This window comes from Haliaeetus albicilla, chromosome 22, assembly GCF_947461875.1.
Source record: "Haliaeetus albicilla chromosome 22, bHalAlb1.1, whole genome shotgun sequence".
Taxonomy (NCBI): Eukaryota; Metazoa; Chordata; class Aves; order Accipitriformes; family Accipitridae; genus Haliaeetus; species Haliaeetus albicilla.
Genome location: NC_091504.1, coordinates 8,462,198 through 8,489,714, shown reverse-complemented (window position 1 = coordinate 8,489,714; position 27,517 = coordinate 8,462,198). Strand labels below are relative to the sequence as shown.

Here is a 27,517-nt window from a genome sequence, read left to right as displayed (position 1 = left end):
CGGGGCGGGGAGCGGCGGCGGCGGAAGGCGGGCGATGGGGCCACCCCTTCCGGCGGCCATGGAGCCGGAGGAGCCGGAGGAACCGGGGGAGGCGGCGTGGGGGCGGCGAGATGGGGGGGAGCTGGGCGGGCGGGGGCTGCTGGAGCTGGCGGTGGCCAGCGGGGTGGTCGCCTGGGCCACCTGGGCCGTCCTGTTGATGCCCGGCTTCCGCCGGGTCCCCCTGCGGCTCCAGGTACCGCCGCTGCCCCCCGCCCCGTGCCCCCTCCCAGGTCCGCTGGGACCCCCGGCGCTGACGGCCCCCCTCTCCCCCAGGTACCCTACCAGCCCTCCGGCCCCCAGCAAGTGGCGAACGCCCTGGAGCTGCTGCGAGGGCGCACGGGGAAGACGGTGGATCTGGGATCGGGAGATGGACGGCTTGTAAGGGGGAGAAAAGGGGAGCAGAGGGGTGCTGGCGGGGGGGGGGGGCTTGGGGCTGTCCTGCAATGGGTGAAGGGCAGGGAGGGGGGCTGTGCTTACCAGGAGGGTGGATGGGAGCCCCCACCACCCGGCTGCTGCCCTGCTCCTGGCTGTGGTCCTGGACCATCTTAGGTGGTCCTAGAAGACATCACATGCAGTGAGCAGGGTGGGAATGACCATTCCAGGAGGAAAGAGCCTTTGCACCTAGAAGGTGCTGAGGACCGAGGTCACCCTGCCCGCAAGCCAGCAGGAGGGAGCTAGTGGAGCTGGGCAACAGCCCCTGCCGCCCAAATTGTCCCCCAAACTCATCACCAAGGTTCGTTTTAGTTGCAACTCTCTCTCTCTCTCTCTTTCCAGGTGGTAGAGGCTTATAAGCAAGGTCTCAGACCAGCTGTTGGCTATGAACTCAATCCCTGGCTGCTGTGTCTCTCCAACTACCGGGCCTGGAAGGCTGGGTACCATGGGAAGGTTTCCTTCCTGAAGAAAGATCTGTGGAAGGTAACAGCGCCCCGAGGGTCTGGCCATGCTCCGTGCTGGCCGTAGCTAGGACAGGGCCAGGCCTTGGTCTGCATCTCCAGACAGGCTTTGCTGATGGTTGCTTGCTCCTTCCCCAGCGCACGCTGCTCCCAGGAGGCAGAAAAACCATCCTTCTTTTCAGGGGAATGCCAGCCTGGGCAGCCCAGCTGGCTGCTGGTTTTGCAGGCAGCAGCGCTCCTTCTTACAGCAGCTCTGAAAAGAGGTCTTGGGTGCTGCTTGACACATGGTGGCCTTCAGAGACATGCTGCTAAAGCTGGCATCAGGTAGCCTGACCAGAGAAAACCCAGCAGGGAACGTGGCTCTGGGATGATACTGGAGGCAGGTGCTTTGCAAGAGATGCTGCTTTCACATCCAGCTCCCAGTCACACCAACACATCCCCGTCGCTCACGTTGTGGGGTATCTTTGCTTCCTCTGAGGTTCAGAAGATTGCCCGCAAGGCATTCGGCCACTTGAACGGTTCCCCTCTGTTCCATCTCTGCTTGTTGCTTCTTTCATTCCCCTTTTCCTTCTCTTTTAAGGTGAATCTTTCTGATTGCTACAATGTGATCGTGTTCCTGGCCCCCAGCGTGGTAAGTCAGTCCCTTGCACCCTGACTTGTTCTGAGTGAGCTCGAGAGAGTTTTCTTAGAAAAGAGAGATAATCTGGGACAGTGGCAAAGACTCTTAAAAAAATAAGGCCAAGCGGGCATCGCTGCAAGTAAGCGGTTTGGTGCTCAGCACCACTCGAATTTATAGAATCATTGAGGTTGCAAAAGACCCTTAAGATCATCAAGTCCAACTGTTAACCTAGCACTGCCAAGTCCACCACTAGACCATGTCCCTAAGCGCCATGTCTACATGTCTTTTAAATCCCTGTAGGGGTGGTGACTCAACCACTTCCCTGGGCAGCCTGTTCTAATGCTTTACAGCCCTTTCAGTGAAGAAATTTTTCTTAATATCCAATCTAAACCCTCTCTGGCACAACTTGAGGCTGTTTCCTCTCGTCCTATCACTTGTTACTTGGTTCTAGTCCCAACCATACACGGGGTAGTACCAGCCCTACATTTTGGAAGGGTCTTTGGTTGATGCTGCCTGCTCGGGACCCATCAGCCATGCCGAGAAGCTGCCCTGCGGTCCTTGGTGGCACTGCCACTACATGACTGTTTCCTAAGGCCACCTGGCCGTGGCTGTCTCTCTCTCCCCAGAAACCTCCCCTAGCCACCAAGCTCCTTGCAGAACTCCCCGATGAAGCCCGGGTGGTGGCTGGACGCTTCCCCTTCCCCTCCTGGACTCCCGCCAGCACCCTTGGGCAGGGGCTGGAGCAAGTCTGGGCCTATGACATGAAGGAGGTGCGGCGAGCAGCACAGAGCCGTGCAGAGGGAAGCCCAGTCTAACAGCAGCCTCGTTAAGCCTGGCATTAAGGGTCAGCAGCAGTAGGGGTCAGAGCCTCTCCAGCCCTTGGGCTCAGCTCAGGACAGCAGTGAGAGGGCTGCTTGGCCGGGCTTCTTCCCAGGGACTTGCAGGGTGGCAGTCCCTCTGTTTTCCAAAGAGTGGGCAGTCTGGGGGAAGCAAGGGAGGGGAAAATCAGACCTAGAAGTCCTGGAATTACCACAGGATTTAAGGGCTAAACCTCCAGTGCCTCTTTCTGTACGTTTGCTACTTTATTTCTAGTTAATTTTTCAAAATAAACATTTGGTCCATTCTTCACTTGAGACTACTGCTTTGCCTTTGAGCTGCAGGGTGCTCCTGGACCCAGAGCAGCTGCTGCTCCCAGCCTCAGGCTTTGCTCTGCCGTCCCTTTGAAGGCAGCTCATGAGGGAGTTTGTCCAGCTCACCTGCTGAAGGATCAGTTTGGCCCTGCTCACCTTATATAACATTCCCTTTCCCACTCAAACACAGAGAAAAAAAAGGGTTTCCCACCATAAAAGAGCAGCTCATCCTCTTTGACTAACTTCTTAGACCAAAGTCTAGCTTGAACCAGCCCTGGCCCTATCTCTTAGAAGGTGAGAGGGGAACAAAGGCAGGAGCAGAGTTAGCCCTTGGACTCCGGTCTAGGTCTCACACAGGAGAAATGTTATCGCAGGAACGGGAACCTGTCCCTGCAGCCTCACAGTAAAAAGCTGCCTGGGAACCTGACCCCATGTCCCGAGGCGTGATGTGCTCAGGGAACAGCAGAATTCCTACAGCTGAGGGGTCAGAGGATAGACGAGACGCAGTTGTCTTGTCTCATTTTAGTACTGTGAATTTGAGACCGAGAACACCCATGTGGTTTCCCTTGCTGTGCCTCCCAGCTCTCAGCCAGGGAAGGATACTTGCTCCAGCCAGTCCACACAACAGAAAGCTCCTTCCTCTTAAATCCTGCTCTTTCCTACAATCGTACTGCTCCTCAGAGCCATGGTGGAGAGCTATGGTTTGTGGCTGACAGTCCTTCTGGCTCTGGGCAGCGAGTGAATATCGGCCGCCCCAGCACTGAGCGTGCGTGGTACCTCGCTGCCAGCAAGCTTCGTCAACCGGAGGATCTCCTGCTTGTACCTGCAATGGGGAAGCAGCACTGTCATTGCCCATGTAGTCACAATCCTGAGCGATCCATTTAAACGTACACTGTGCCTTGTGTTTGCTGTGTGCTAAGGACATGCAGTGTCAGTTAATGCAGAGCAGCCAGCCCAGGCATTGAGCCACCCTGGGAACTAAGCTCCAGTAGGTAGAAAACCACAGCCTTTTCCCAAGCAAGAGGTGTTTGTTGGCTCTGCCAGGTAACAGTACCAGCAACAAGCCTGCGAGTCTGACCCGAGTTCACAGCTGAGCTGGCTGGGGAGTTATGGCAGGCACAGTTGGACCATTGCTCTGACAGACGTGCCCTGCTTGTTCTCGCCCTTCCTTGCCTGAGCAGCTGTTCTCCCTGCTTTGGGGCATGATGAATCAGGGAGAGAGGACCGTAGATCAGGGGCTGCTGGAAGGCTTTAGATTTTAGGCAACTGCTCTCTTAGCTTCCTCCAAAGGATGGGTGAGCACACAGGGAAGGAGATGTGTGGCTGGGCAGGCCAGACACTGTCCCCCTGCCCTGCAGAATAAGGGATGGTGGCAGCTGCCTGCACAGCTGGATGTGCTGCAGGACATCAGCCATGCCGGCAGCACTGTGGGAAGGCAGCGGTGAGGTCAGGTGCTGACAGCATGGCGGGCATGGCGATGTCACCGGCAATTAGCCTGGGAGATAAACTTGGAGCACAAAGCAGAGAACACGTGGAGGGGCATCCTACCATCTCACCTTGCAAGATGCTTATCTATGTATTCCTGCAGCTCCGACACCTGCTCTTCTGCCACGATTGCCCGAGTCAGCAGCTGGCTTCTCTCATGCTCCAAATCCTCCTGGAGGGGCAAAGAAACATGGAGAAAACAGTGAGATCTGTGAGATGGGAGTGAGCTCACCCCTGAGATGCACAGCAAGAGCCAGGAGCAGGACCTGCTCCCAGTGCAGTGCTCCAGCCTCTAAGCCACAGCATCTCCCTTCTTTTGGCCATAAAGATACACACAATTTAGGTGTTTGGCTTTACATGACCAGAGAACAGTGAAGCACTTCTTAGGTCGCTGCAGACAGAGGAAGGCACAACATGGAAGCAGGCTGGTAGCACATCTATAGCCTTGTCTACCACAGAAAACCCAACCTCTGCTTGGTTTCCAAAGCCCTTTTCCCTGCATGTGGCAGTCAGCGTGGCAGGGATCCCAGCACCAACCCTTCTCACTGCTGCCATCACTGCTGGACAGCAAACCCCACCTCAGCCAAGCCCGTTCTCAGTGAGCATCGTCATGGTTTCGTGGGAGCTGTAGGGCAGCATTGCAAATGGAGAGAGCTCTCCTTCCTGCTCTGGGCCACCCCATGGCCAAGTGCAGTGCAAATGTCCTTGCACCCAGACCAGGATGCTGATTCAGATTCAGACTAGACTTGAACCAGGTCAAATACAGACCCAATTTGTTATACAGATGCCTAGATGCTTGTGCTGAAACATGGGAGGGAGCAATATAGTCCAGCAATGAGCAGCCATAAGGGCTGCTCTCCTCCTTTTGGTAGCAGGGACAGTACAGCCTTGATACAGCACCAGCCAGGGACCTGCTAGTGTCACTTGGGAGGCTGAGGCCAAAGCTACAGCAAGGCTGCATGGAAAGCTTCCCTGCTCTAGCCTGGAGCAGCACACTGACCCCAGGGCAGCAGCCGGCTGGGGCAGCACATCTTTGACATGTGGGTAAGGGATAAGCTTTTATTCAGATGGGCTGTTCCAGAGCTTTACCTGGGTGGTGTGTGCAAACTCCCGGAGCTGCTTCCTGACCTCTGCCCAGCCCTCCTCATCCAGCTGCCTTGGAGAGAAAAGCAGATTCTCATTGTGCCCAAATGTTCAAATCCAGCCCATCTGCAGGTCACCCAGCTCTGTTCAGGGGCTGCACACAACTCGTGCCCATCCAACCATAAATGTCAGCGCTCTGAACCTTTTCTCTTCCAATGGCCCAAAATTTTTCAGGGCATAGGGCACCATCCCTGTGCCCAGGCATGAGAGTCACAAGCCCTTCTGCCAACCTGGGATTCCCCACTGCGACGTCTGGGTTTGTTCCAAGTTCACATCAACACTTATACATCAGAGGACTCCGTGCAGAAAGAGTCCTTAACCTGACACTGCAGGACTGAATGTGATGGAAATAGAGAGTGATCAATGCCAAACGCTGGTGCTTTTCATGTTGTGGAGCACAAACCCGCCCATTCTGGTCACCGAGCGCGATAGGTGAGCTGTCTGTGCAGCCCAGCCGTGGGAAAGTTCTTCCTATTCTGTGCCAGTCTGAATAAGCAAAATACAGGTCACATCTGATGCTTGGGGAATTTGGGTTGTATGAAGGGAGGAATGCATTGTGCTCAAGAGCGGCTCTGCTGCGACTGCCAGAGTTCCCTCTGGTGGCTGCAGCCTCCCAGACCAGGCACATGGGAAATCATGGCTAAGATTTCATGAGAGCAGAAGCAAAGGGAACAATAAACAGGGAAGCCACACAGTTGATAAAGATGAGAAGCAGCAGGAATTATAGCTGAAGTGCTGCGGTAACACCGGGCTTCGTGTCCCTAGCTAGAGGAACAAGGTAACAGCATGGATAAATCCATCAGCACACAGAAAACAAGTATTTGAAGTGTGTAGATTCTCTTGGCAGCTAAAAAAACCCCCATAACAACAACATGCATCACTAAAATTCAGGTTCTGTTTTTTCCGTGTCTTGCTCCTCTGGTGAGTCTGCCAAAATTAATGCATCTGTTCAAGGACTAGTACTACTTTTCAGTGTAGAAAACATGGCAGAGCCTGGTTAAGGCTCAAGCTTTTCTCTGAGACACTCCTCCAGAGCCCAGTGGCTCAGGCACTGGCCAACTCCTCAGTGCTGGCATCCGGTTAATGAAATGCCTGACATGTTTTCTAGGCTACCACATAAATATAAAAGGCTGAAAAATCCCAGGTCAGATTTCTACTACACTTTGTTCCACCTCTCCACAGTTATAGTTGATAGAGTTTCAATGGAATAACGAAGCAGGAGGAAGAGACCCATCAAAAATGAGCAAATAAAGGGCATATCAAGAAGCCAGGGAAGTATCAGTACAGGGTCACCTAAGGGTTCCAGCCCAGCTTCTGCACTGGGAGGAAGGAGAAACAAGACCATCCCAAACTGGTGGTGTTTCACTTGCCTTTCTCAGGTTGTGATCTACCAAAGCACTCAGGCGTATGCTTAACTTCGTCTTCTAAAGAGATCAGTGGGACTAAAAACATAATTAAATCAAACATGTGCTTAAGAGCTTTCTTGGATCAAGGCCCAAATGACCAACACATTTCACCGCAGGAAACGCTGCACTGAGATGACAGCTGGCTTTTCTTCTCGGATGAGTCCCTATCAGCTCACTTTCTCCCTATTTATTACTGTCTCCAAGTAAAGCAGAAAAGACTCCTCAATCCATACAGCAAGGAAAATTCAGAATTACAAACATCCCAAGAAACAAACAGCACTTACTGCTCAGGAGACAGCGGAAAGGCAGAGGTTTCTTTCAGTCTTTTCTGAAGGCAAAGGAAGAACAGTATGCCTGTTAAGCATTAAACCATTGCAATCTCACCATAGACGCTGCCAGTTTGAAGTGGCACAACATATCCTAGCACTCTAACAGCCACCAGTGCCCTGGCAAGGAAGTGATGTCCAGTACAATCTTAAGGTTTAGGTCTCCTATCCTCTGAATTTTTAAATAAATGCATCTCGCACAAATCAAGAGACACGTCTCTGCCCAGGCAGAACCAGTGGGAGGACATGGAGCTGACTGGAGTGTTTCTGACTGCGATCTCCTGCTCAGTTAGCTATTCACACTGAGGCAAAGGCATTCGAGAACGGAAAGCCCCATTCTATCCTCCCTTACTCACCTCTTCTTTTAGCAGTGAGTGAGTGTGCAGTTCTCCCATAACATCTGCTACTCCTCAGACCTCCCAGAGCTCAGCAACCCCAATCTATGGGGCTGCCCAGCCTCCTGGATTTAACTGTAACTCACCCCTATGCAGCCGGGTTGAAGCAACGAGGGGACTACTTGGACAACCTGCCTCTTCCCAAAATGCGAAAGCAAGCAAGCAGTACCCCTGCCTGTGCCACAGGCACAGGAAACCCTCAGGGAATGCCCAAGGAAGGGGCTGAATCTATCGCTTGTGGGACTCTCCCCACCACCTCCATTTCACCGCCGCAGAAAGCCACCAGCCCAGCCACCACCTTCTGCAGTTCATGTAGCTGCATCTCCAGTTTTGCTTTATCTTCCCGCAGCCGGTTTAGCTCCCGGGTTGTGTTTGTCAGCAGCTCTGGGTCTGTGATGGAAAAGTGGAGCTCGGCAGGGCCACAATCCATAGCACTGCTGCCCAAGGACCGGATCTGTTCTCGCTGGAGCCTGTAACATGTCAGAGGGGTTAGTCCCTGGTAGTTTTGGTTAGGTAACAACACTGACCATTTCTGCTGCTGGTGGAGGTACCATTCGCTCGGGACCTGCTGGCTTCTGGCCACTGAGAGCTAGTCCACCTGCAAAGGATAAGTGGGAGAGCCCAGCAGTATGCGCAATATTCCTGGGAGTGTTTCTGAGGGGAGCTTGTCCTAGAGCTATTTGTGGCTTTTATACCACAAGAATTTCTGCTGCTTCCCACAGCCCAAGCTGCTGAGAGAGCTGTGGAGCAGAGCTGAGAGCACTGCAGGGACAGGCTGGGAGGCAGGAGTTATTTGTGGTACCTCTGCATTTCCACACCATCCAACGTTGAATCAATCTCTCACCCTAAATTTTACACAGGAGAAACATAAGTGCAAAGCAGCTCCAGGGTGCCAGGAGCACCCTGAGGTGCAGCTGGAGACATGTTGCTCCTGGCTTGTCAAGAGCAGGGAGATAAACATGCACTCCAGATCCTCTGCTCCACCTAGAAGCCCTGTTTGGCTCCCTCTCGGACAGAGGTCTGGGTGCTACGGGCCACTTCCACTCGGTCCCTAGCAATAAGCTGGAGAGACAGAGGTAGCCGGTCCCTAGCAATAAGTTGGAGAGACAGAGGTAGCCCAGACCCTGGCTTAGCCCTACCCGTAAGCGATCAGCAGGTTCTCATGCTTCTTGACCAAGTTTTTCATGCGTTTCTTGTAGCCACGTGCTGCTCTAGCTAGCTGCTCTTCCCGAGACTTGTAGGAAGCCCTGATGTCCTTCAGCATGCTGTCCACAAAGCGTTTCATAGGAGCACGATCAGCTGGGGCTTTGCTAGGCCCCATTACGTTGCTGGATTTGCTGTCCATGTAGTCCTTTAAATATACAGAGAAAGAAATCGAGGTGGTCAAGTTGTTCCCTAAGGTTTGTAGCCCATTTCCCATAGAGAAGGGCCAGGCACATTTGTGCTAACAGCATGGAGAGTAAGGCATATCTTCTATTTTCAAAGAGCAGGAAAGACTAATTAATTTCCACCATGGCCCTTCAAGACAGAGAAGGCATCTGTACTGTATCAGTGACCCAACTAGGGAAACACGAGTTGGCATCAGGAGTTACCATTTCTAGTCCTGTATTCTTTCCACTGTGTCCTGCTCTTTCTGCTAGCTAGGAGATGTTTCAACATTGCTCTGTTAGAAATTAGACTATTCTTAATAGTAAAAATTCCTTTGCTTAGTCTCCTGATCCATCACCACACCGTGTTCTTTGGTACCAGCCTTCGCCCAGCACAGAAGCTCTTGCTTACTGCTACCTAGGGGGTCAGAAAGAAATTTCTTCCCAGTCTCACTGCTCAATATAATCAGATATCCATGCCTGAACCTGCCTGAAACACCTGCCTTGTGCTGAGTCCTCACCATGCTCTCTGAGCCCTACTTTACATCAAAGGTGCTTGTTCTCAGAGCGGGTCCCAGGCACTGGTGTTACACAGCTCTGTAGCCGACCACGGAGGCTGGCAGAGCTCCCTGTGGGGGCAGTAGCAGAGTCACCATGGACACAGCGACAAAGCCAGAAGTGGCATCGCCTGGCCTGCCCAGGGAAGTCGTCAGGGCAATGGAGATTAGAAGCCAACTGGAAGGCAGCCATAGTAAATAGGAGAATCTTTCAATCCAAGTAATTTGACCAAGAAAACTCCCAGCAGGAACTCACAGACCATTTTGTGTGGCCATACAGGAAATCTGGGAGAGGAGGGGGGCTGGCATCTCCTCCCCCAGGCCAAGCCAAGGGCACAGAGCCCCCTTCCAGCTGCAAGCAGGGCTCCCCAAGCCCCATTGCCTGCTCTGCTCCACAGCCCAGCGAGGAAGTGAAACAGCAGCAAAAAGTAGGCAGCCAGCATGGAGAGACCTCCCCAGGCCTGAAAAGACCCTGGGGCTGGGGGGTACCCACCGCCACATCCTTGATATACTGTGTGAGCCGGGAGCGGTATTCCTCATTCAGCTCCTTCAGCCGGAGCTGCAGCAGGGAGTTCTCTGCCTCCACCTCTTGGAGCTGGCTCTGGGACGTGAGCAGCACCTAGGCACAGCAAACACGCTCATTGCTGCCCTTGTCCTCCAGCCAAGCAAGGGGCACTAAGAAGCTCCAGAAGAGATGGGGGACTTAATTTCCAGATATTCAGCTTCACTAGAGGTGGGAAGGTCCTGTGTTTTCACAGAAGCCCAGTAGAAATGTTTATAGTCTTTATTCCCCTGCTACCTTCTGTCATTTGCAATCCGCCCCGCCAGTGATTTCACCAACTCTTTCTAAATATCAGTGAACAAAATTCCTCCCACCACCTGTGGCAAGCAGCACCTTCCACCATGTGCATCCCTAGAGAAGGAAACTGCGCAGGGAGGAGCACCTTGGTATGACAAACTCCCTGGAGAGGGAGACGTGTCAGAGTACCTCAATACAAGACATCCACCCCCTGCTAGCTTCAGGAGAAGCACATGGCACCCAGGAGGAGTGGATGAGCAGGGGCAGTCCTGGAGCCTGGGTCTGAGGGCTGGAAGGAAGCCTGCCCTTACCGCTGACTGCTCCGCCAGCTTGTGCTGGGTGTCTCCAATTGCTCCCTTTGCCTCCTGCAGCTCCTTCCCCATTGCGATCCTGGGCACACAGGAAGAAGGTGTGTTTATTTTAAACCCCCAAACTTCTCTGTAGGTCCAATACAGCCAGCTTTGAGAAGGAAATCACTACCAGATGACAGAAATCTCTCTGCAGCTGCTAGTCCCCAGATGCATGCCAGCCAGCAGCCACAGAGCTCTCACAACGAAAAGTGAATGTCCTCCCCAGTCAGAGGATCTAGTTCTGCAGCGTCCCTGCTGTGGCAGCCTTTGCCAGGACACCGAGCCCAGCCCAGCTTGTCGGTGGAAGAACCACTGTGGGGTTAAGGGCTACGGCTGGATTCATCTCTGGGCTGTCACACATTTGCTGTGTGTGTCACAGAAGGTGGATTTTCAAAGGTGCATAGGCCAATTGGGTGCCTAAACACCACTGACTTTTAAGCAGACAGTTAATCCTCTTAAGAGCCTTGAAAACATCAGGTTTTGCTTCCGGGCCTCACTTCTTCCAAGGGTGAATCATCATTTCCCCCATGTACCCCACCAAAGGCAGGCTGCCTCCTCTCCTGCTCCCAAGGATCAAATTCAGCTGCAATGAGCTGCGTAAATGCCCAGCCAAACAGAAGCACGTGCCCTCAAACACTTACACTCTCTCTTCCAGCTTCTGCTGCTGCGAATCATAGGTTTTCTTCAGTTTTTCAAGCTCCACTTTTATGTGAGCCTGGTTTCCAGGCAACTGAGGGACAAACAAAGAGGAAGATGAGACAGGGGCTCAGCTAAGAGAGGGATTTGTGAACAGGGAAGAAGTGAGGAGAGCCTCCAGCTGAGCACAAGTCCAGCTGAGCAGTGACATACTGGGGAAAGGACAGGTTTAACTGGGAGTGACCAGTGCTCTGTGGCACACCAGAAGCAGTGTCTGATCTGGAGACAGGGCACATGGAGGTGCACACATGTCGCTCTCCCAAGGGAAATTCTCATACTCGAATTCCCAGCAGGAGCTGGTGGTGGAGCCCAAGCTGGTTTTGCATGGGCTGCAGATGGGAAGGAGGCAGGAAGCATTTCTGTGCTCTCAGTTTTGGGTGCTTTATCACCCCCATCTTTCTCAAGTATCATCAAGAAGAAAATAACTAAGTGTTCTCTGCACTTCTTGGCTTTTAAACTCCTGCCTCTGTTCACTCAGGGGTACTGACCAAGGGAATCACAGCTGCCCTCTCTCAGCTTTTGCCTGCACAAGATCTGCAGTTATTCTAGTCTCATTTTTCAACTGCACAGCTTAAAAAAATTTTTAAAAATAAATCAAGGCATCAGCTCATCCACAAAATGCAAGTTAGCACCAGGGGGTGCCAGCCAAGATTGGAATAAATTCCCCCTCTGCTTCCCCAAGGATCCAGCAGCAGACCCCCACCACACTCACGTTTCTCTCTAGCTTTTGCTGCTCACATTCAGAGGCAACTGCATCTTCTGGCTGTTTTTTGTAAGAGACAGAAGAAGGTGCCTGTTAGATCCCTGTTCTCCAAGGAGCTGGCAAGAGGGCAGAGAGGTCCTTACCTTCACCTTCCGAGCAGAGAGACGATGCACCATTGCTCTCACTTTTTCCAGCTCAGCAGAGGATTCATTGGCCACGGCGGGGGAGCGGTTGCTCTCTGTGTGGGGAAGGGTGCTCCTGGCATTGGCCAGGTTGAGCAGCTCTTGGCTGAGCTCTTCATTCTTCATGACCTGCCAGGTCAAACAAGAAGGAAAGAGCTTCTGAAATCCTGCCTCTCCAGCTCCACATGCTGTCTGTTCAGCACATACCCACTGCTCTTGGTGCAAGCACAAGGCAGGCACTCACATCCCCTCCTGAAAGCAAGTTTTAGTTTTAGTTCTCTCTCATATGTCCAAAGATATCAGTGATTTTCTAATTCTCATGGAAATGCAGGGTATCATCACCAGGCATCAGGATTATTCACATGTAACCTTACTCCCTCTGCCCATCTCGGTCTTGCATTCAGATACAGATCCTTGTGCCAGCCCAGCCCTGGGCACAGCTCTGCTACCACCTCTCCATCCTGACCTCCAGCCTCCCTCCTCACTCTAACCCTGTACCCTCCACACTACTTCCCAACACTTCAGGCATGTCTTTCCCCATACAATGGCTCTGAACAGTGCTGGACTCCATAATATAAGAGAAGGGCCAAATCTCCATCCATCTAGGCTGACGCCACCCAGCTAATTCCAGTTTTGTTTGAATGCATCCCTCCAACAGCAGCCAGCCCACAGCACCGTGTAGGCAGTGAGATTCAAAGCGATGCTGGTGTGAAGTGACACATTTCTAAAAGATAAAGAGGATCTGAATGAGAAAGGCTCTGTTACAGGTGATCTGGAAGGAACACTGGGGGAATTCATGTCTCACGGGAGGGTTTCTATGTAGATAACAAAGCTTTGATGGGGTTTATGACTGGGGACAAGCTTGAGTAATTGTTACCATGGCAGTGAATTGGGAGGATGGGAGGCAGAGGTCATCTGAGTCATCCGTGGAGAGAATAGCTTATCAAAAGATAGCACAGGGTGGGCTGAGGGAGAGAGGAGAGGAGAAAAGAGGCTGACAAAGAGGTGAGATATACAGCTGTGAAAACTGACAGCTACGCAGAGACAGGCTGCTTGTTCCCCAACCGAAAACGATCCATCTGCAGCTGTCAGCCCTGACAATTTGATCAGAGGGGGTCACACAAGCGCAGAAGTACCAGCTTAGTGAAATAAAGAGGCAGTCCCAGTTTTGCGATGGGCTTCGCTGCCTCCCCTATGCTCCCAGGCCTGGCCTGGCTCCAGGGAAAACCCCGGCATGGAACCAGTTCGCAGCCATTTGGGTTCCCTCTGACAGCCTCACTTTGTGCCGCCGCTGCAGACGGCCTAAGCTGCCGAACAAAAGAGGAGGAGGAAATGGAGAGTCGAGAAAAGGTCAGAGTCTTGAAAAGGAAGAATTTACAGTGAGTTAGAAAACAGGCACAAAGTGCCTAACTGGCATCTTCTGGAAGGCACTTCCCCAGGGACAGTCAAGGCCAGCTCCGCCGCGCTCCTTTGCCTGGGACAGACACAGGGCGATGTGTGAATCTGGCTGTACAATGGGAGCCGCGACAATTCAGAGGCTCTAACTGTTCCCGTACAAGGGACTGTGAATGAGCTCGCCGAGCTGCTTCTGCGCCAAGCAGCCATGACAACATATTGGCAAGGTCACAAGTAGCACTTGTAATTGGGAATGTGTAAATGGTTCATTGTCTCCCCAGAAGAGCGCCAGAGAAGGGGAGGGGGCAGAACCGCAGGCTGCTTTTCCCATTTCCTTTGGGAAAGTCCACACTGGGAAAATAATGAGCAAGAGGCCCATGCCACGACAAGTCCCAGCCTGCCAAGTTGGAGCCTCTTTCGCTTCAGGCAGGGACATTCGGTAGCCGGAGCCAAGAAACTGGGGTAAAACTCTCAGCCTACCGATTACAACCAAGGATTTCACCTTTGGCTTCTGGACCCTGCTCCACCACTTCCTCAGGATATTATCCGGGCACATAACTGAATCCATGTCCTTTGACTCTCTGAAACATTCCAGGATCCATGTGAAAACAGTGTGTTATTACTGCTAACCTACTAAACCCATCATTTAGAGATGTCAGCCACCTGCAAATCCAATTTTTGACAAACATATTGCACCCCCTTGGGGACAAGAAGCAACCAAGATTGCTGAACATTGAGCTATTCCTCCGCAAGCCTGGCAGTACTGTGTCTCAGCAGCGTGCTGACTTGCTGGCAGTCAGCTGCATGCGCTCTGCCTTGTGCTCCAGCAGGACGACAGGGCAGGTTCACACCCCTGCAAGCAGCTGAGCTTGCCTCCTTGTAAGAAATTTCCATTTCTCAGCTTACGGGAGACAAATGATAGCTTCACAAGGGTCACTAACTTACTTATTTGCAATGGGATGATCATGATCTTGTATCCTTGTCTACCAGAGCTCTGCAAACCAATGCTCACCATAAAGACAGACTGGGCACTGCCAAAACTAGCATGCCTGGTCCCAGCCCCACATCTTCCCATCACAGCTCTGCACAGGGCCAGCACGGTAAACCAGGTCATTTGGCTGAACCAGCTAAACTATCTGCTGGGGGAGGGAGGCAGGAGGGTGTCAGTCATTCAACCCAATTCAAAAAGGAGAAGCAGGAGGGGGAGAGGGTGGGAAGAGGGGAAGGTCTATTGAAGTAGCTATTCTTGCCAAAGAAATACACAAATCTGGGTCCAAAAGACTTTAGTTAATAATTGCTAAGCTAACAGTCACCAGGAAATCTACTATATTTTAGGGAACAATCAGAAACTTGCTTACATTCAGTGTTTTTATAAACTTGCCAACCTCAAAAACTTCCAGGCCCCTTCCCGCCATCATACGAAATGAGAGCGACTACAATCAGTTCACGTGCAGCCTGCGCAAGCCATGCAGAAAAAAGGGAAACAAAGCATGCTGGCAGTCAGAGGGACCTGCGACGTGCACTCAGACCAGCCCCGCAGTGACCTCCTCGTTACTGCTAGTGATGGGGATCTGGGATGGCGTGAAAAGAGAAAGACTCTGACAGCAGGGTGCCCAGAAGAGCACATGGGTCAGCGTGGGCTCAGCACTGTCCCTGCTGAGCAGGACAGGTTCTGCAAGCCCTGCTAGAAGGTGACCATGTTACATGAAATCCCTGGGCCCTGAAACAAAATCATGCCCAAGCTACGCTGTCTCACAGCTGACAAACCTTATTGGACTTGAGCTGTGATGTGAATACGCAACCCAAAGCCTACCAAGCTGTCTGTAGATCAGGTAATTGTGAGATGGAGTCGAGAACACCAGAATGAACACTGCAGCCTGTCTCACCTCCTGGTCCAGTTCTTTGCCTAGGGCCAGGTAATTGCTTTTCAAAATGATGTACTCATCCGCCAGCTCCTTCCGACTGGTCTCCAGAGCATGCAGGCGTTCCCGTAAGGCATCTCGCTCCCCAGTGACTTTCTCACTGCAGAGCTCCAGCTCCAGCACACGGTTCTCCAGGGCCAGGATCTGCAGAGGGGAGACAGCAGAATTAGACTGTGGCAGAGACCAGCAGTGATCACAGGGCATTTATTTGGCCAAACAGATTCTGGCACGCTATGACTTAAAGAGAGATGAGCTTCATGCGAGTTTCATGGTATCTGGGGTGTCGAGGGGGAATCCATTGCTCTAGCTAAAGCCAGGAGAATATGCCAGGCAAAGTAAACATGGATGTGTAACGAACTGCAGTTCTGGATAAAGGTATTGTCAGAGCTGAAACCAGCTACTTCAAACTTTTGGATACCATATTTTTCAGTTCAAAGTTCTCTGTCTCATACTGCTCCTTCATTTTGTTTGTCTCGATCTGGAGATCAACGAGGTCTTTGGAAATCTAGGAGAGAGAAAGGACATTATAAAGGCCATGGACTGATTCTGAGGCCAACATACTGTTTCAACAGGTTGCACTGGGGAATTTGAGCACAACACACACCCCCTAGAAAGAGGCCCCAACATTTCCCACCAGATTTTCCACTCCCCATCAGCTGGCCTCATACGGCTTCACAGCTCAGTTCTCTCCAATTCCCAAAGTATTTGTTTTACCTTCAGTTTTTCCTCTTCACTGAAGATCATTCTGGCCGACAGATCTGTTTTGGAGCCAGCCAGCTTCCCCATTCTCTCCTGCAGGTCTCCGAGAAGGTACGGTCTCTCATTCCTATCCTGCAGCTGCACCTAGAGACACACAACAGCTCTGACAGCTGGTGCCAGCCAGCAGAGCCCACCTCTCCCCCATGCTATTCTCCCACTGCAGTGCTGGTGGAAGAGCACAGCATATCCAGCTTTTCAGAGCTTGAACAGGTTGTAGATGGGATTTTTCAGCTGCCATTTTCCTCCTGCAATTATCATTTCATTGGTACGGTGCTGGTTCCATGACCCCGGAAGGGGCTGCAGACCTTCATACTCTTATTTTCCTTAGCAAGATGCTGCATGTGCTCTGTCAGACTACTTACATTCTCGTTCTCTGCAACACTTCCAGAATTCATGTGCTTGGAGGCCAGGATCTTTGCAAGGTATCAGGCAGGCAGCGACTGAAGAGCAAAGGAAGGATCTAAGGATCTCTACAGCAGCAACTGTTCCCTCGAGGTCCAGCACAAGCGATGTTGCTATCAACTTCGGTTACTAGAGGGTGCGGCATCCACCTTGATTTTAAGGTGGAGCCAATTATTACAGCCACCCCAGGAGCTGTCAGAGGAAAAGAAATAATGCTTGTCAGGAGGTTTCCGTATTCCCAAGAGAGCACACAGCAGATACTGAAACAAGCTTAGCACACACCACAGTGAAGCAATATTGCCAGCTAGAAGGTACCACTGCGTTTATATTATGGACTGTTCCCAAAACCCAGCTGTAGGGATGGCCTCCATCTCTATTGCAGGGATATTTAGAGAAGTTAAGATCTGATTAACCCATTAATTAATCCATTAATCCAACCATCTGCTCCAAGACTGTCCAGTAGCATCTAACATCATCTTGCTTCCAGGAAATTTTCTCTTGGTCTCTACAGTCCTGGTATATCCTGTGTCAATGAGCCATCCAAAGGGTACCAGGATCTTTGAGCTCTGACCAAGCTACAGCTGGTGACAGGAAAGACCTTCCCCAATTTATCACTTGGCATTAGAGACATTATGTGGAAAAATAGAAGCTTCAAAGGAAAGCATGCACTGAAGCAAACTCTGATTAGCCCAGACAGTGCTAAATCTGGATTGTGCTGGTCTACACACTGCCACTGACTCCAAACTGTGACCACCCAGGCCCAAACAAGACAACTCCCAAGTGTGTGCAAAGCTAAAAGTACTTAAACAGAGTCTCTGATGGAAAAGCAAGGGTAATGGAGAGTGCAAGACATGGTGGATAATGCTGGAAGCCCTTGGTGAACAGCAGCCATGGGGTAAAATGAATCCCGGTTCTTAATCTCCTCATTTGGGGCTTATTATCACTGCTATTTCTGTAGAGTGGGTGAGTTTAGGTAAGAACTTGTCTCTTACAGAAGAAAAGCTTTAACAATATAACGTTCAAAAAGACCATAGCTCTGAAAAACTCCTTAGTATCTGTCAAAGCTAAGAGGATGAAAGAAGGAGAGGGGCCATCCTATTAGAAGCTCCATGCTAAGCAGAATTTACCAGCTCCTCACCTGGTCCTGGCTCCTGGAGAAGATCCCTTAGCCTCTTGATGTGGATTTCACCAATGGTCATGGAAGTGAGACCCAGGGGATGAGCTCTTTTGGGGCTCAGGGGAAGGAGAAGCTAATGCAACATGCAATTATGTCTTATTTTTCTGCAAAAGAACTTAACAGACTTGAAGTAATTTTATTAAGATAACGAAAGTGCTGATGAGAATTCACAGTCTCTTCACACCCACTGCTGAGCAGAAAGCCAAATTCACACACCGCCCACAGCGCCGGGGTGGGGGTGTGGGCTTGGAAGTCTACAGCAGGTGCTCCAGCACACGAAGAAGCTGAGCTGCAGCTCTGCTCCCCAGGCGCATGCTGTCTCCCACTGGGCCTCAGTCCCGCATGGGCCCCCCTGGACACAGGCACTCCCAGCCCATGCCGGTCCAGGGATGTGTGCAGGCTGGCTCACGCCGCTGCCCCAGACAGCTACGGCCCCGGCAGTGGTGCGCACAGACCCCGAGATGCCCGATTCAGGAGGGCAAACAGCCCATCCCATCATGCTGGTAAAGCCGGCTGCTCCCTGAGCCACGGGGGTGCCCATTTACCTGGCAGATGGCAATATAAGAGTAATTAACATGCACATACACAGTATCATTTATGGTCCTGCAGCGCCTGGGAGACCCAGGCAAAACCACCTTTGTGGCAGGTGCTGTACGAGCACCAGAAACGACAGTGATCTCTTTTCCTGTGGTTTGGAAATATGAAGCAAATATTGTCCTGGCCGACACTACAAATAGCAAAATCGGGCAGAGGAATCAAGTTTTAGTGTGTCATTGTAGCCCAAAATCTCCATCACCGCTCCAGAGCAAAACCAAACAAAAAGTGTATGTTCTGTTAACCCCACTAAGAGCTGAAATGCCAACTCTGTGCTGAGTTTTTCTTTCACTCTTCTTGTCAAGGACACTTTTAACACAGCTGACGTGGTGGCTGGACCGCCAGCGAGCTCTGACGTACAAAACTCTCACCCGGGATGCAGGTCTAAGATGTGAAAACCCTCCACAAATCCACAGCAGCTCAAGAGGAAACTGGTTGAAGATTTCAAGCACAAAGCCCACCAGACCGATGCCTGCTGTTTATTTTCACCTCTCCTCCAGCACCAGCCAGACTTGCCAGCCTTTGGCAGAGACGCCCACCTCACGCTGCCAGGGCCCTGGCCCTCAAGGTGAGCCCGGAGCGGAGGGAAGAGCCGCCCGCCTTCACGCCTTCTGGGGAGGCTTCGGCAGGGCTCAGCCCAGCGTTAACGCAGCGACTGGCTCCATCTGGCTTCCAGCACCTGCAAAGCGACTTTGCATCCGCTCCTGGATCTAGCCGACACCCCCTGGGCGGCCAGCGGAGCACCCCGGTGTGCCCACACGCCCGGGGAGCCTGCCGGTGCGGAGGCCGCAGCGGGTGCGGGGAGCTGCCACGGGCCGAGGCCTGCGCGGCCCCTCCTGGGGCGACGCCTCTGCGGTAAAGCCCGGCCGCCGGGGCAGCGAAGGGGCCGGAACGGCGAGGCTTCCCCCCGCACCGCTGCGAAGAAGGCGGCCGGTGCCCCGGGCCGGCCCTAGTCAAAGTACCGCCATGTCCCGTTTCCAGGGCAACGGGCTCGGGCGCTTCCGGGGTAGAGCGGTGGGGCGGCAGCGCCCCCCGGCGGCGGGAGGCCGCGCGGTGCCCGGTGGTGGGATCCCGGGGGGGAGTTGGGCTGGTCCGGCCCCGTCCAGGGCCTTGAGCCCCCCCAGGGATGGGGCATCCGCAGCTCCTCTGGGTAACCCCCTCCAGGCTCTCACCGCAACACATTTCTTCCTCAGAGCCAAGCTAAATCTGCCCTCTGCCGGTTTAAAACCGTCGCCCCTTCTGCTGTCACTACAGGTCCTGGTGAAAAGCCTCTCTCCGCCGTTCTTCTGAGCCCCCTTATAAGTTGACAGGCTGCAGAAGGTCTTCTCCAGGCTGAACAACCCCACCTTTCCCAGCTTTTCTCCACAGGAGAGGTTCTTCCAGCCCCCTGGCCATTTCCGTGGTCCACTCTGGACCCGCTCTGAACAGGTCCAGCTCTGCCTTGTGCTGGGACCCCAGAGCTGGATGTGTGCTCCAGGGGGGGTCTCACAAGAGTTGAGGGGAAGAATCACCTCCCTTGACCTGCCAGCCATGCTGCTTGTGATGCAGCCCAGGAGACGATGGGTTTGCTGGGCTGCGAGTGGCCATTGCCGCTCATGCCGGCTCATGCCAGCTCATGTCACCCATTTGTCACCCTCCGGCATCTCCAGGTGCTTCCCTGCAGGGCTGAGAAGGAGGGCTGGGACGGGGCAGGCAGGGAGAGCCTGGCAGCAGGCAGGGAGAGCCTGGCAGCAGGCAGTGGGGGTGGTCCTGGCCGTCCAACCTCAGGCAGGAGGAAGACATGCGGCCCCTCGGCCATGCTCCTGCCCCATCCCACCGGCCGGGTACCCTGAGGACCAGGCTGCAACCTCCATTGCCCATCCCTGGGACAGGCTCTCCCGCCTTTCCCTGTCCCTGTGCGCCTCTGACCTCCTGCTCCCAGGGACTCCCCTTTTCCCCCAAAACTCAGGGTTTGGGAAATTTCCCATCTGTGCCTCCAGCAATGGCCCTGGCCACCCTGAGTCATGGCACAGGGACGTCCTCACCTCCCCCAGTCCAACCAGCCCGGCCAGTCTGGTGCTAGTGACACAGTTTCACGGGGCCACATGGGCCACCAGCATGATAATTAGCATCCCCAAGGGCCACCAGCACATCAGCCGCATTTCCCAACTCCCTGCACGAGCCTGCTGCAGATGTGGCAGGGCATGACCTGACACTCAGAGATGCCAACGGAGACCTTTGCCAGCAGCTGCCAAAACCTTTTGCCACCACTACCAGGTCCCCATCTCCAGTAACGTGGGACTTTTTGAGTGAAAAAATGATGCAGCACAATAGGTGGGGACCAGGAGGACCAGAAACATGGGCAGCCAGTGAGCACCAGGCAAAGCCGGACTCTGCTGGGAGGGTGTCTCCAGGAGGGAGCTTGGTCCCTGCCGGTGTCCCCAAGAGAGTGACACAAGCTCTGTGATGCTGGTGTCCCATGTCCCGGCTCTCTTGGGCAGCAGCATCAGGGCTCACACATTTTTGGTTCGGGATGAGGAGCAGCAGCACCGGTTGCCCTGGCAACGCGAGATGCTCTTCTCCAGACGGGGACAATATTTGGCAAGATTTGCTAAAAATACTTCCTAACTCAGCTGTGACAACACCACCCATGTTGCATCCTTGCTGCCCCCAGGGCTCAAGCTGGGTTGGTGCTGTCCCTGCTGGTACCTAGAGCTGGCCCTGGACCACTCGCCTGGGGTCGGTGGGGATGGACCGGGGAGCTCCCCATGTCCCACCAGCCTCCCCAGTTCTGGCAGACCTGGCAGGGCCACCAGTACCAGTCACTCCTGGGCTCAGCCAGCCCATGCGGTTGGGGACAGAACAGGAGCCAGGGACAGCTGGTGGCATTTACCCCCAAGAACGGATGGGGGGAGCTCCCTGAGGAGGGACCTGCAGGCATGGGAGGGCTGCTGGGGAAGGTAATGATTCCTTAGAGTTTAAATAGGTTTAAAAGCTATTTTTTTTTATGATTTTGCTGCTTGTCCTAATACCATTACAGCCTTCTCCATGGCAACCAGGTGGGGCAGCTCAGACTTTGGTCCTGGCCGGGGAGATTAGCTGCCAGAGCTGAAATGATGGGGGGGGTCAGCTGGGGAGGTTCACGCTGGCCGGGGCTGCAGTGGGAGAAGAACATCCATAGTGAGGACCCAAAATGAGGTCCCCACAGCAGCCACGGTACACCGGGCAGGCGCAAGGTCCCAGTGAGCAGGGCAGGCTCACAGTGATGCTGGAGGGACCAACTGTGCCGCAGGGTCCGAGCATCTCCTGCCGCAGGCAGTGGGACATGTCTAGAGGAGATACCCTCAAGGAGCTTTAAAGGTGGAGCTGGGTCTAGCTCCTCCCTGCACTGCAACCGTGTTGGGAAGGGATTTGCTTATTTACCCTCTTTATTTTCCCTTCACAGCTCGTTTGATATTTTCCCTGAAAGAAGGCTGTTGGAGGCAGGGATAAACCCACTCCCAGCCACAGGTAGGGCTCGTTTAAACTTCCCAAAGAGGTTTTGTGGGTTTTGGCTGCCTGGCCTGTGCTGGTTCAGCTCTTTTTAGCTTCCAGATTGATTACATGTTGTGTCAATATGTGCTTAGTGCCTATTAGTGGGTGCATGTATCTCCATCTCTCATTTCTCCCTTCTGATCTATAATTTCCCAGAAGAGAGTATTAAAATAGAGGGGGAGGAGAGAGCCACTCGGGGCCAAAAAGCAAGGGACAAAACAGTGCTTGTGGGAAAGTTCGGCTGCAAGGCTGGAGCCTGGCTGTCTCTCTCCAACACCTTTTCCCATGGGCACAGTCCTGCTTTGGCCAGCGAGAAGGTTGCTTAAAACTGCCTAAGTGGTGAAGAACTGAGATGTGCCTTGTGGAACTGGAGGAGATGTCAGGCTCCCATGGGGATGGGTAAGGTGGGAGCATGGTGGGGACACCCATGGCATGGAACTGGTGGTGGAGAGCATCCCTGCACCATCTCCACCTTGGCGACTGGCACAGGGGGAACCAGGGCTGGGAAGAGCTTCAGCACTGGTGGGAGAGGCCTGTTCCCAGAGGCATGGATGTGAACAGCACCAGCCCCATCCTGGTGCATCTTCAAGGAGGAACAGGGCTACCAGGAGGTCAGGAAGGATTGGCCATGGCTTTTCCAGCTGGCAGCCACTGGCCCACAGGGCTAACTCTCACTGGGGCAGAAGTGGCTTTTTTTTTTTTTCCCTCTTTCCTGGAAACTGGTAAAAGATTCTGTAGAAGCTGTTTTGGACACCAGTGGGGAAATGACCTGGGACACAGAACGAGGTCACCAGCCTCCCCAGGGTGGTTTTGATGAGCTGCCAGGCAGATAGCACGATATGCCAGCCCCAGAGCATCATCCACCACCATCCCACTGCACATGGGGCTGGCAAAGGAGCTGAGAGACCCTCATAGCTGTCACCTTGCAAGTGGGACACAGGCTTTGCTCTCTGCTTCCCGGTGGCACAAAAGTGCTGAGCCGAGTGGCACGCAGTGCTCCCAGCACTGTCTCCACCCACAAGGCAAGATATACCTGCAGAAGGGGTCTGTGGGTTCAGCCCTGAGGCTTTTACTGTCACACAGAGAAGAGCTCTGTCCCATTTTTCAACTCATCTCCCACACGTATCACCATAAAACCTCAGGCATTCCAGCCCATCTCCCCATAAGGGTAATCCCCACACCTCTAAGACCCTGTGCTATGTGGATGCTGCAAGCCCCAGCGTGTGTTTTTGGGGTCCCAATGCAGCGTGAGAACCTGCTGCCAGGGCTCAGCCCAGGGCAGCCCTGGCAGGGCAGGGCAGGGCAGGCACCCAGGGAAGGCTCAGTGCTGCTGCTCAGGGATCTCCAGGAGCCCAGGGCACAGCTGTGGGGCATCCTGCAAGGCTGCTCCATCCAGCCCTCCATGCTCACTGCCCACACAAATCCCATCTCCAGCAGGACCACCCTCCCTACCATAGCCTGTCCTCCTGGGCATCCCCCTTCATCTCCCCCTCCCCAAGCTGCCATAAAAGCAGTTACAGACCAGAGGAGAGAAGCAAGGAGCCTGTCCCAGGTGACGCTCACCCCGGCCACACTGTCCCTGGGGCTCAGCCCACCTCCTGTCCCAGCAGCGGTGGGGTTAAGCCTGGCTGGGCAGGCGGCTGGACAGGCGTCAAGGTGGTTGCTCCATCCATCCCTGCGCAGTCAGTGGGGCTGGACAGCAGAGAGGGAGCACTGCCCTACCTGCCACCATGAGCACAGGCAAAGGTAAGGCAGGGTAACCTGCCCACTCACCCAGCGCGGGAGGGACAGGCAGGGCAGGGGGTTGGAAGGGGAGACGCTAAAACTCTGCTGGGGCTTTGTACTCAAGTCACCCTTAGCTTTTCTCCCCCCTCCACTGCTAACAAGACATTTTGGGAGCCCCCATGCTGCCTGGGGTGCTTGCAGGCACTGTTAGGCAGAGCCCAAACACGGATGGGGGTTGCAGGGATGGGCAGGGGCCGCAGCACCGAGACCCCTCAGCTGCAAGGAAGAGCAAGTTAATGTGGGGAGGGCTCGGGAGGGAGGAGGAGAGGAGACTGGGGGCCTTTCTCCATGAAAGGGAGAAGCTGCTGCTGCAAAGGCAAGAGAAATTTTGGGGGTCCATGCACCTGAGGGGTCTGAGCTGTGGCAGGATCGGGGGGCGATCCTGCACCCTCTCCCAAGGGCAGATCCAGCCTCCAAAACCTCCTGCAGCTGCCCAGGGTGCGCAATGGGCTGGGACTGACCCCTCTACCCCCCGCCCCCAGCAGTGCAGGCACGCAGCTAGGGTGTCCCAGGGGGGTCCCCTAGAGCAGCCATGGCCCCACACTGACAGTGTCCCCTTTCCTCCACGCCGCACAACAGGCGTCACTCTCCTGCTCCCCCTGGCCCTGCTGCTGGCCACCGCCTCCCAGCCCCCCGGGGGGGACACCCCAAAGGACCAGGGGGACACAGACCCCCCACGCTGCCCCAGCCCTTGTGCCTGCAGCTTGGACGACTACAGCGAGGAGCTCAATGTCTTCTGCAGCACCCGCAACCTGACACGCCTGCCCGAGGACGTGCCCCCCAATGCTAAAGCCCTTTGGCTGGATGGCAATAATTTCACTCTGCTGCCGGCTGCTGCCTTCAGGAACCTCTCGGCCCTGGACTTTCTGGACCTGCAGAGCAGTCAGCTGGCTGCCGTGGAGCAGCACGCCTTCCATGGGCTGCGGAGCCTCTACCATCTCCACCTTGAACGCAACCGCCTGAAGCACTTGGCTCCCCACACCTTCCTGCACACCCAGAACCTCGTCTCCCTCAGCCTCAACAACAACTACTTCAGTAAGGTGGAGGAAGGGTTGTTTGCCGGGCTCTCCAACCTCTGGTATCTGAACCTGGGCTGGAACTCGCTTGTGGTCCTGCCTGACAAGGTCTTCCATGACTTGCCCAACTTGAGGGAGCTGATCTTGGCTGGGAACAAGCTCCCCTACCTCCAGCACCAGCTCTTCTGCAGCCTTACTGAGCTGAAGGAGCTGGACCTGAGTGGGAATGCACTCAAAGGCATCAAGATCAACATCTTTGTCAAGCTGCAGAAGCTACAGAAGCTGTACCTGAATCACAACCAGATCAATGCCATTGCACCCCGTGCTTTCATGGGCATGAAGTCCCTGCGGTGGCTGGATCTCTCCCACAACCGGCTCGTCTCACTGTTCGAGGACACATTTCTGGGCCTCCTGAGCCTGCACGTCCTACGTTTGTCCACCAACTCCATCGCTGGCCTGAGGCCCAGGACTTTCAAAGACCTCCAGTTCCTGGAGGAGCTGCAGCTGGGGCACAACAGGATCCGGAGCCTGGCAGAGAGGACCTTTGATGGGCTGGGCCAGCTAGAAGTCCTCAGCCTCAACAACAACCAGCTACAAGACATCAGGGTTGGGGCATTTCTGGGGCTGTACAACGTGGCAGTGATGCACTTGTCTGCGAACTGCATCAAGGTCCTTCCCGACTATGTCTTCAAGGGGGTCACCAAGTTGCACAGCCTCCACCTGGAGCACAGCTGCCTTGGCAGGATCCGGGCAAACACCTTCTCCAGCCTCTCCAGCCTGCGGCGGCTCTTCTTGCAGCACAATGCCATCTCCATCATCGAAGACCAAAGCTTCAGCGAACTGCATGAGCTCCTGGAGCTCGACCTGAAGCACAACAGGCTGAGCCACCTCTCACCCCAGCTCTTTGTGGGTCTGAGCAACCTGGAGTACCTCTTCCTCTCCTCCAACCAGCTCCTGGAGATCTCCCAGGATACCTTCAGCCCCCTCCAGAGACTCTTCTGGCTCGACCTCTCCCATAACCAGCTGGAAACGTTGGACAACACCATCATCTCCCCCCTGGCCAACCTGCGGTACCTCAGCCTCAGGAATAACTCATTGGAGACCTTCTCGGTAGGCTTCCTGTGCACTTCCTTTGCCCTGGAGCAGCTGTGGCTGGGGGGCAACAACTGGCACTGCAACTGCTCCCTGAAGGGCTTGCGGGACTTCTCCCTGCAGCACCCCGTGGTGGTCCCGCGCTTTGTGCAGTCTGTGGCCGAAGGGGACGATGCCCACGTCCCCATCTACACCTACAATAACCTCACCTGCCTCCATCCCCCAGCCGTGGCAGGCCTGGACCTCCGTGACACCACCGAGGACAGCTTTGCTCACTGCTGAGGTGCACTGGCCCCTCCCAGGGGACACACCGCTTCCCAGTCGTGGACCCTCACCTGCCACCTCCCTGGCCCTGTCTCAGGCTCCCTGGGGCAGCAGCTGGAGCTCTGGCTCTGTGGCCACCCCAGATTAGTCCAGCTTTGCCACCACCTCCGGCTGCCCATACCGGTGCTGCCGCAGCAAGGAGAGCTGTGCCTGGGCGATGCTGGATGGGCACTGGCTCCCCAGGCTTCAAACTGAAATATTTCAGTCCTCTAATATTTAAATAGCAGCCCCCAAGTCAGCACGGTCACTCCCAGCTCCCATCGGCAGCATGAACATCTCTCAGCCTCTGGGACGGGGAAAAGCTGCACCCCCAGCCTGGAGGTTGGGGGTGCAGCTACAGTGGCAAACGGGGGTTCCCTTGCCCCCCACAGCAAGGGGCATCCCTGCCAGGGCCAGGACTCATCAGTGGGACAAAACAAAGCATCTTCCTGCCACGGAGTAGTCAAGAAATCCTAAAAGCCCCCCGAGCTCCCCAGTAAGTTTAGGGAAGGGGACAGATTACTTGCTTTAATCATTCCTTGCACTAGCAAGTGTAGGCAGGGTACAGAAAGCCACACGTCACTTACCTGATAAATCATAGCAGACAAATAAACCTTTGGAGCTATCGCAACCCATCTTGTAAGTATGTTTTTTCCAAAGCACGTGCTGCACCTGGCCAGGGTTTCTTATCAGAGCCCCTCAGGGCTTGCAGACACAGGACAAGGAGTTCAGACTCCCCAGGGTGCTGGAGGAGTTCACAGCAAGTTTTCTGCAAGCCCCCTGGGTGGGTGGCATGTGCCCAGGGAGGGAGCAAGAGGTGCCCGGCCATTCTGCAGAAGTCAACGGCCCGGTCAGACTCCAGTGCCACTGCCTGGCTCTCCAAATCCCAGATAAGTGACCAAAGGTCAGACAAAATTTTCCTGGAACGTTGCACATGGGGGAAACCTGGTCAGGTGTGAGTCCTTGCTGCAGGCGCAGCAGGAGCAGGGACAGATGTTCCTCCTGCTCTCCTCCAAACAATGGCTGCTGGCTGTCATCCAGTTTGGTTAGTGGAAATCCGAGATTTCCCCCTGTCTCCCTGAAACAGCACTGCAAGGGAGAGTCCCAAGCACGGAGAGGGCACACAGGCAGGAGGGGCTCAGAGTCCAGGAGGAAAGGAGATAAGATGCAAGGACACCACCTTCCATTTGCTTCCCCAGCTTAAGTCAAGTCTGCAAGAACAGGGCAGGTCCCATGGAAGCAGCAGCTCTGGGGCCATGGAAGGAGGTCCAAGGGAACAGGACACTGAGAGCAATGAGGCAGGAACCACCCAGGGACATGGAGGAGCCCCACGTGTGGCATGGGTGTGGAGAACAGCTGTGGCAAAGCATCCCACAAAGGACTGCCAGGGCCAGCTTTCAGCAAGATAAGGGACTGGCTGGATCTTGAAGCTGGTATGGAAGGAGGAAAGATTTAGCCAAACCCCAGCA

At 54.2% G+C, this 27,517-nt stretch overlaps 3 protein-coding genes across 7 annotated transcripts; 2 read left to right on the top strand and 1 right to left on the bottom strand.

The window, feature by feature from the left end:
• Positions 1 to 19: 19 nt before the first annotated feature.
• ANTKMT (adenine nucleotide translocase lysine methyltransferase) lies at positions 20 to 2,684 on the top strand. Its single transcript, XM_069809703.1, has 5 exons — positions 20 to 232; positions 313 to 417; positions 814 to 954; positions 1,513 to 1,563; positions 2,178 to 2,684. Exons 1-5 carry the CDS (start codon positions 35 to 37, stop codon positions 2,364 to 2,366), a joined length of 684 nt encoding a protein of 227 aa, XP_069665804.1. The 5' UTR covers positions 20 to 34; the 3' UTR covers positions 2,367 to 2,684.
• Positions 2,673 to 27,489, bottom strand: CCDC78 (coiled-coil domain containing 78). 5 transcript variants are annotated; one of them, XM_069809683.1, is made up of 16 exons: positions 26,636 to 27,489; positions 16,529 to 16,760; positions 16,122 to 16,250; positions 15,826 to 15,912; positions 15,372 to 15,551; positions 12,052 to 12,219; positions 11,918 to 11,968; positions 11,151 to 11,239; positions 10,471 to 10,549; positions 9,854 to 9,979; positions 8,576 to 8,787; positions 7,735 to 7,906; positions 7,000 to 7,043; positions 5,256 to 5,322; positions 4,238 to 4,338; positions 2,673 to 3,504 (listed from the first exon to the last, which is right to left on the bottom strand). In XM_069809683.1, the coding sequence occupies exons 2-16, from the start codon at positions 16,559 to 16,561 to the stop codon at positions 3,378 to 3,380; spliced, it is 1,665 nt and encodes a 554-aa protein (XP_069665784.1). In that variant the 5' UTR covers positions 16,562 to 16,760; positions 26,636 to 27,489; the 3' UTR covers positions 2,673 to 3,377. The 5 variants fall into 5 exon arrangements, 3 of the variants coding, with proteins under 3 accessions (XP_069665784.1, XP_069665783.1, XP_069665785.1); XM_069809682.1 differs by lacking the exon at positions 26,636 to 27,489 and adding an exon at positions 17,707 to 20,050; XR_011329276.1 differs by lacking the exons at positions 5,256 to 5,322; positions 26,636 to 27,489 and adding an exon at positions 17,707 to 20,050.
• IGFALS (insulin like growth factor binding protein acid labile subunit) lies at positions 23,818 to 26,679 on the top strand. Its single transcript, XM_009923182.2, has one exon. It carries the CDS (start codon positions 23,874 to 23,876, stop codon positions 26,025 to 26,027), a length of 2,154 nt encoding a protein of 717 aa, XP_009921484.2. The 5' UTR covers positions 23,818 to 23,873; the 3' UTR covers positions 26,028 to 26,679.
• Positions 27,490 to 27,517: the final 28 nt, after the last annotated feature.

Excerpts from the sequence above, each read along its gene's own strand:
- ANTKMT (XM_069809703.1), top strand. The coding sequence starts at position 35 with ATGGGGCCACCCCTTCCGGCGGCCATGGAGCCGGAGGAGCCGGAGGAA. Across the intron at positions 418-813 it reads GATCGGGAGATGGACGGCTT|GTGGTAGAGGCTTATAAGCA; the intron begins GTAAGGGGGAGA and ends CTCTCTTTCCAG. Across the intron at positions 1,564-2,177 it reads TGTTCCTGGCCCCCAGCGTG|AAACCTCCCCTAGCCACCAA; the intron begins GTAAGTCAGTCC and ends CTCTCTCCCCAG.
- CCDC78 (XM_069809683.1), bottom strand. The coding sequence starts at position 16,561 with ATGAATTCTGGAAGTGTTGCAGAGAACGAGAAT. Across the intron at positions 12,220-15,371 it reads GCAAAGAACTGGACCAGGAG|GTCATGAAGAATGAAGAGCT; the intron begins GTGAGACAGGCT and ends TTGACCTGGCAG. Across the intron at positions 7,044-7,734 it reads AGCTACATGAACTGCAGAAG|AAAAGACTGAAAGAAACCTC; the intron begins GTGGTGGCTGGG and ends CTTTGCCTTCAG.
- IGFALS (XM_009923182.2), top strand. The coding sequence starts at position 23,874 with ATGTGGGGAGGGCTCGGGAGGGAGGAGGAGAGGAGACTGGGGGCCTTT.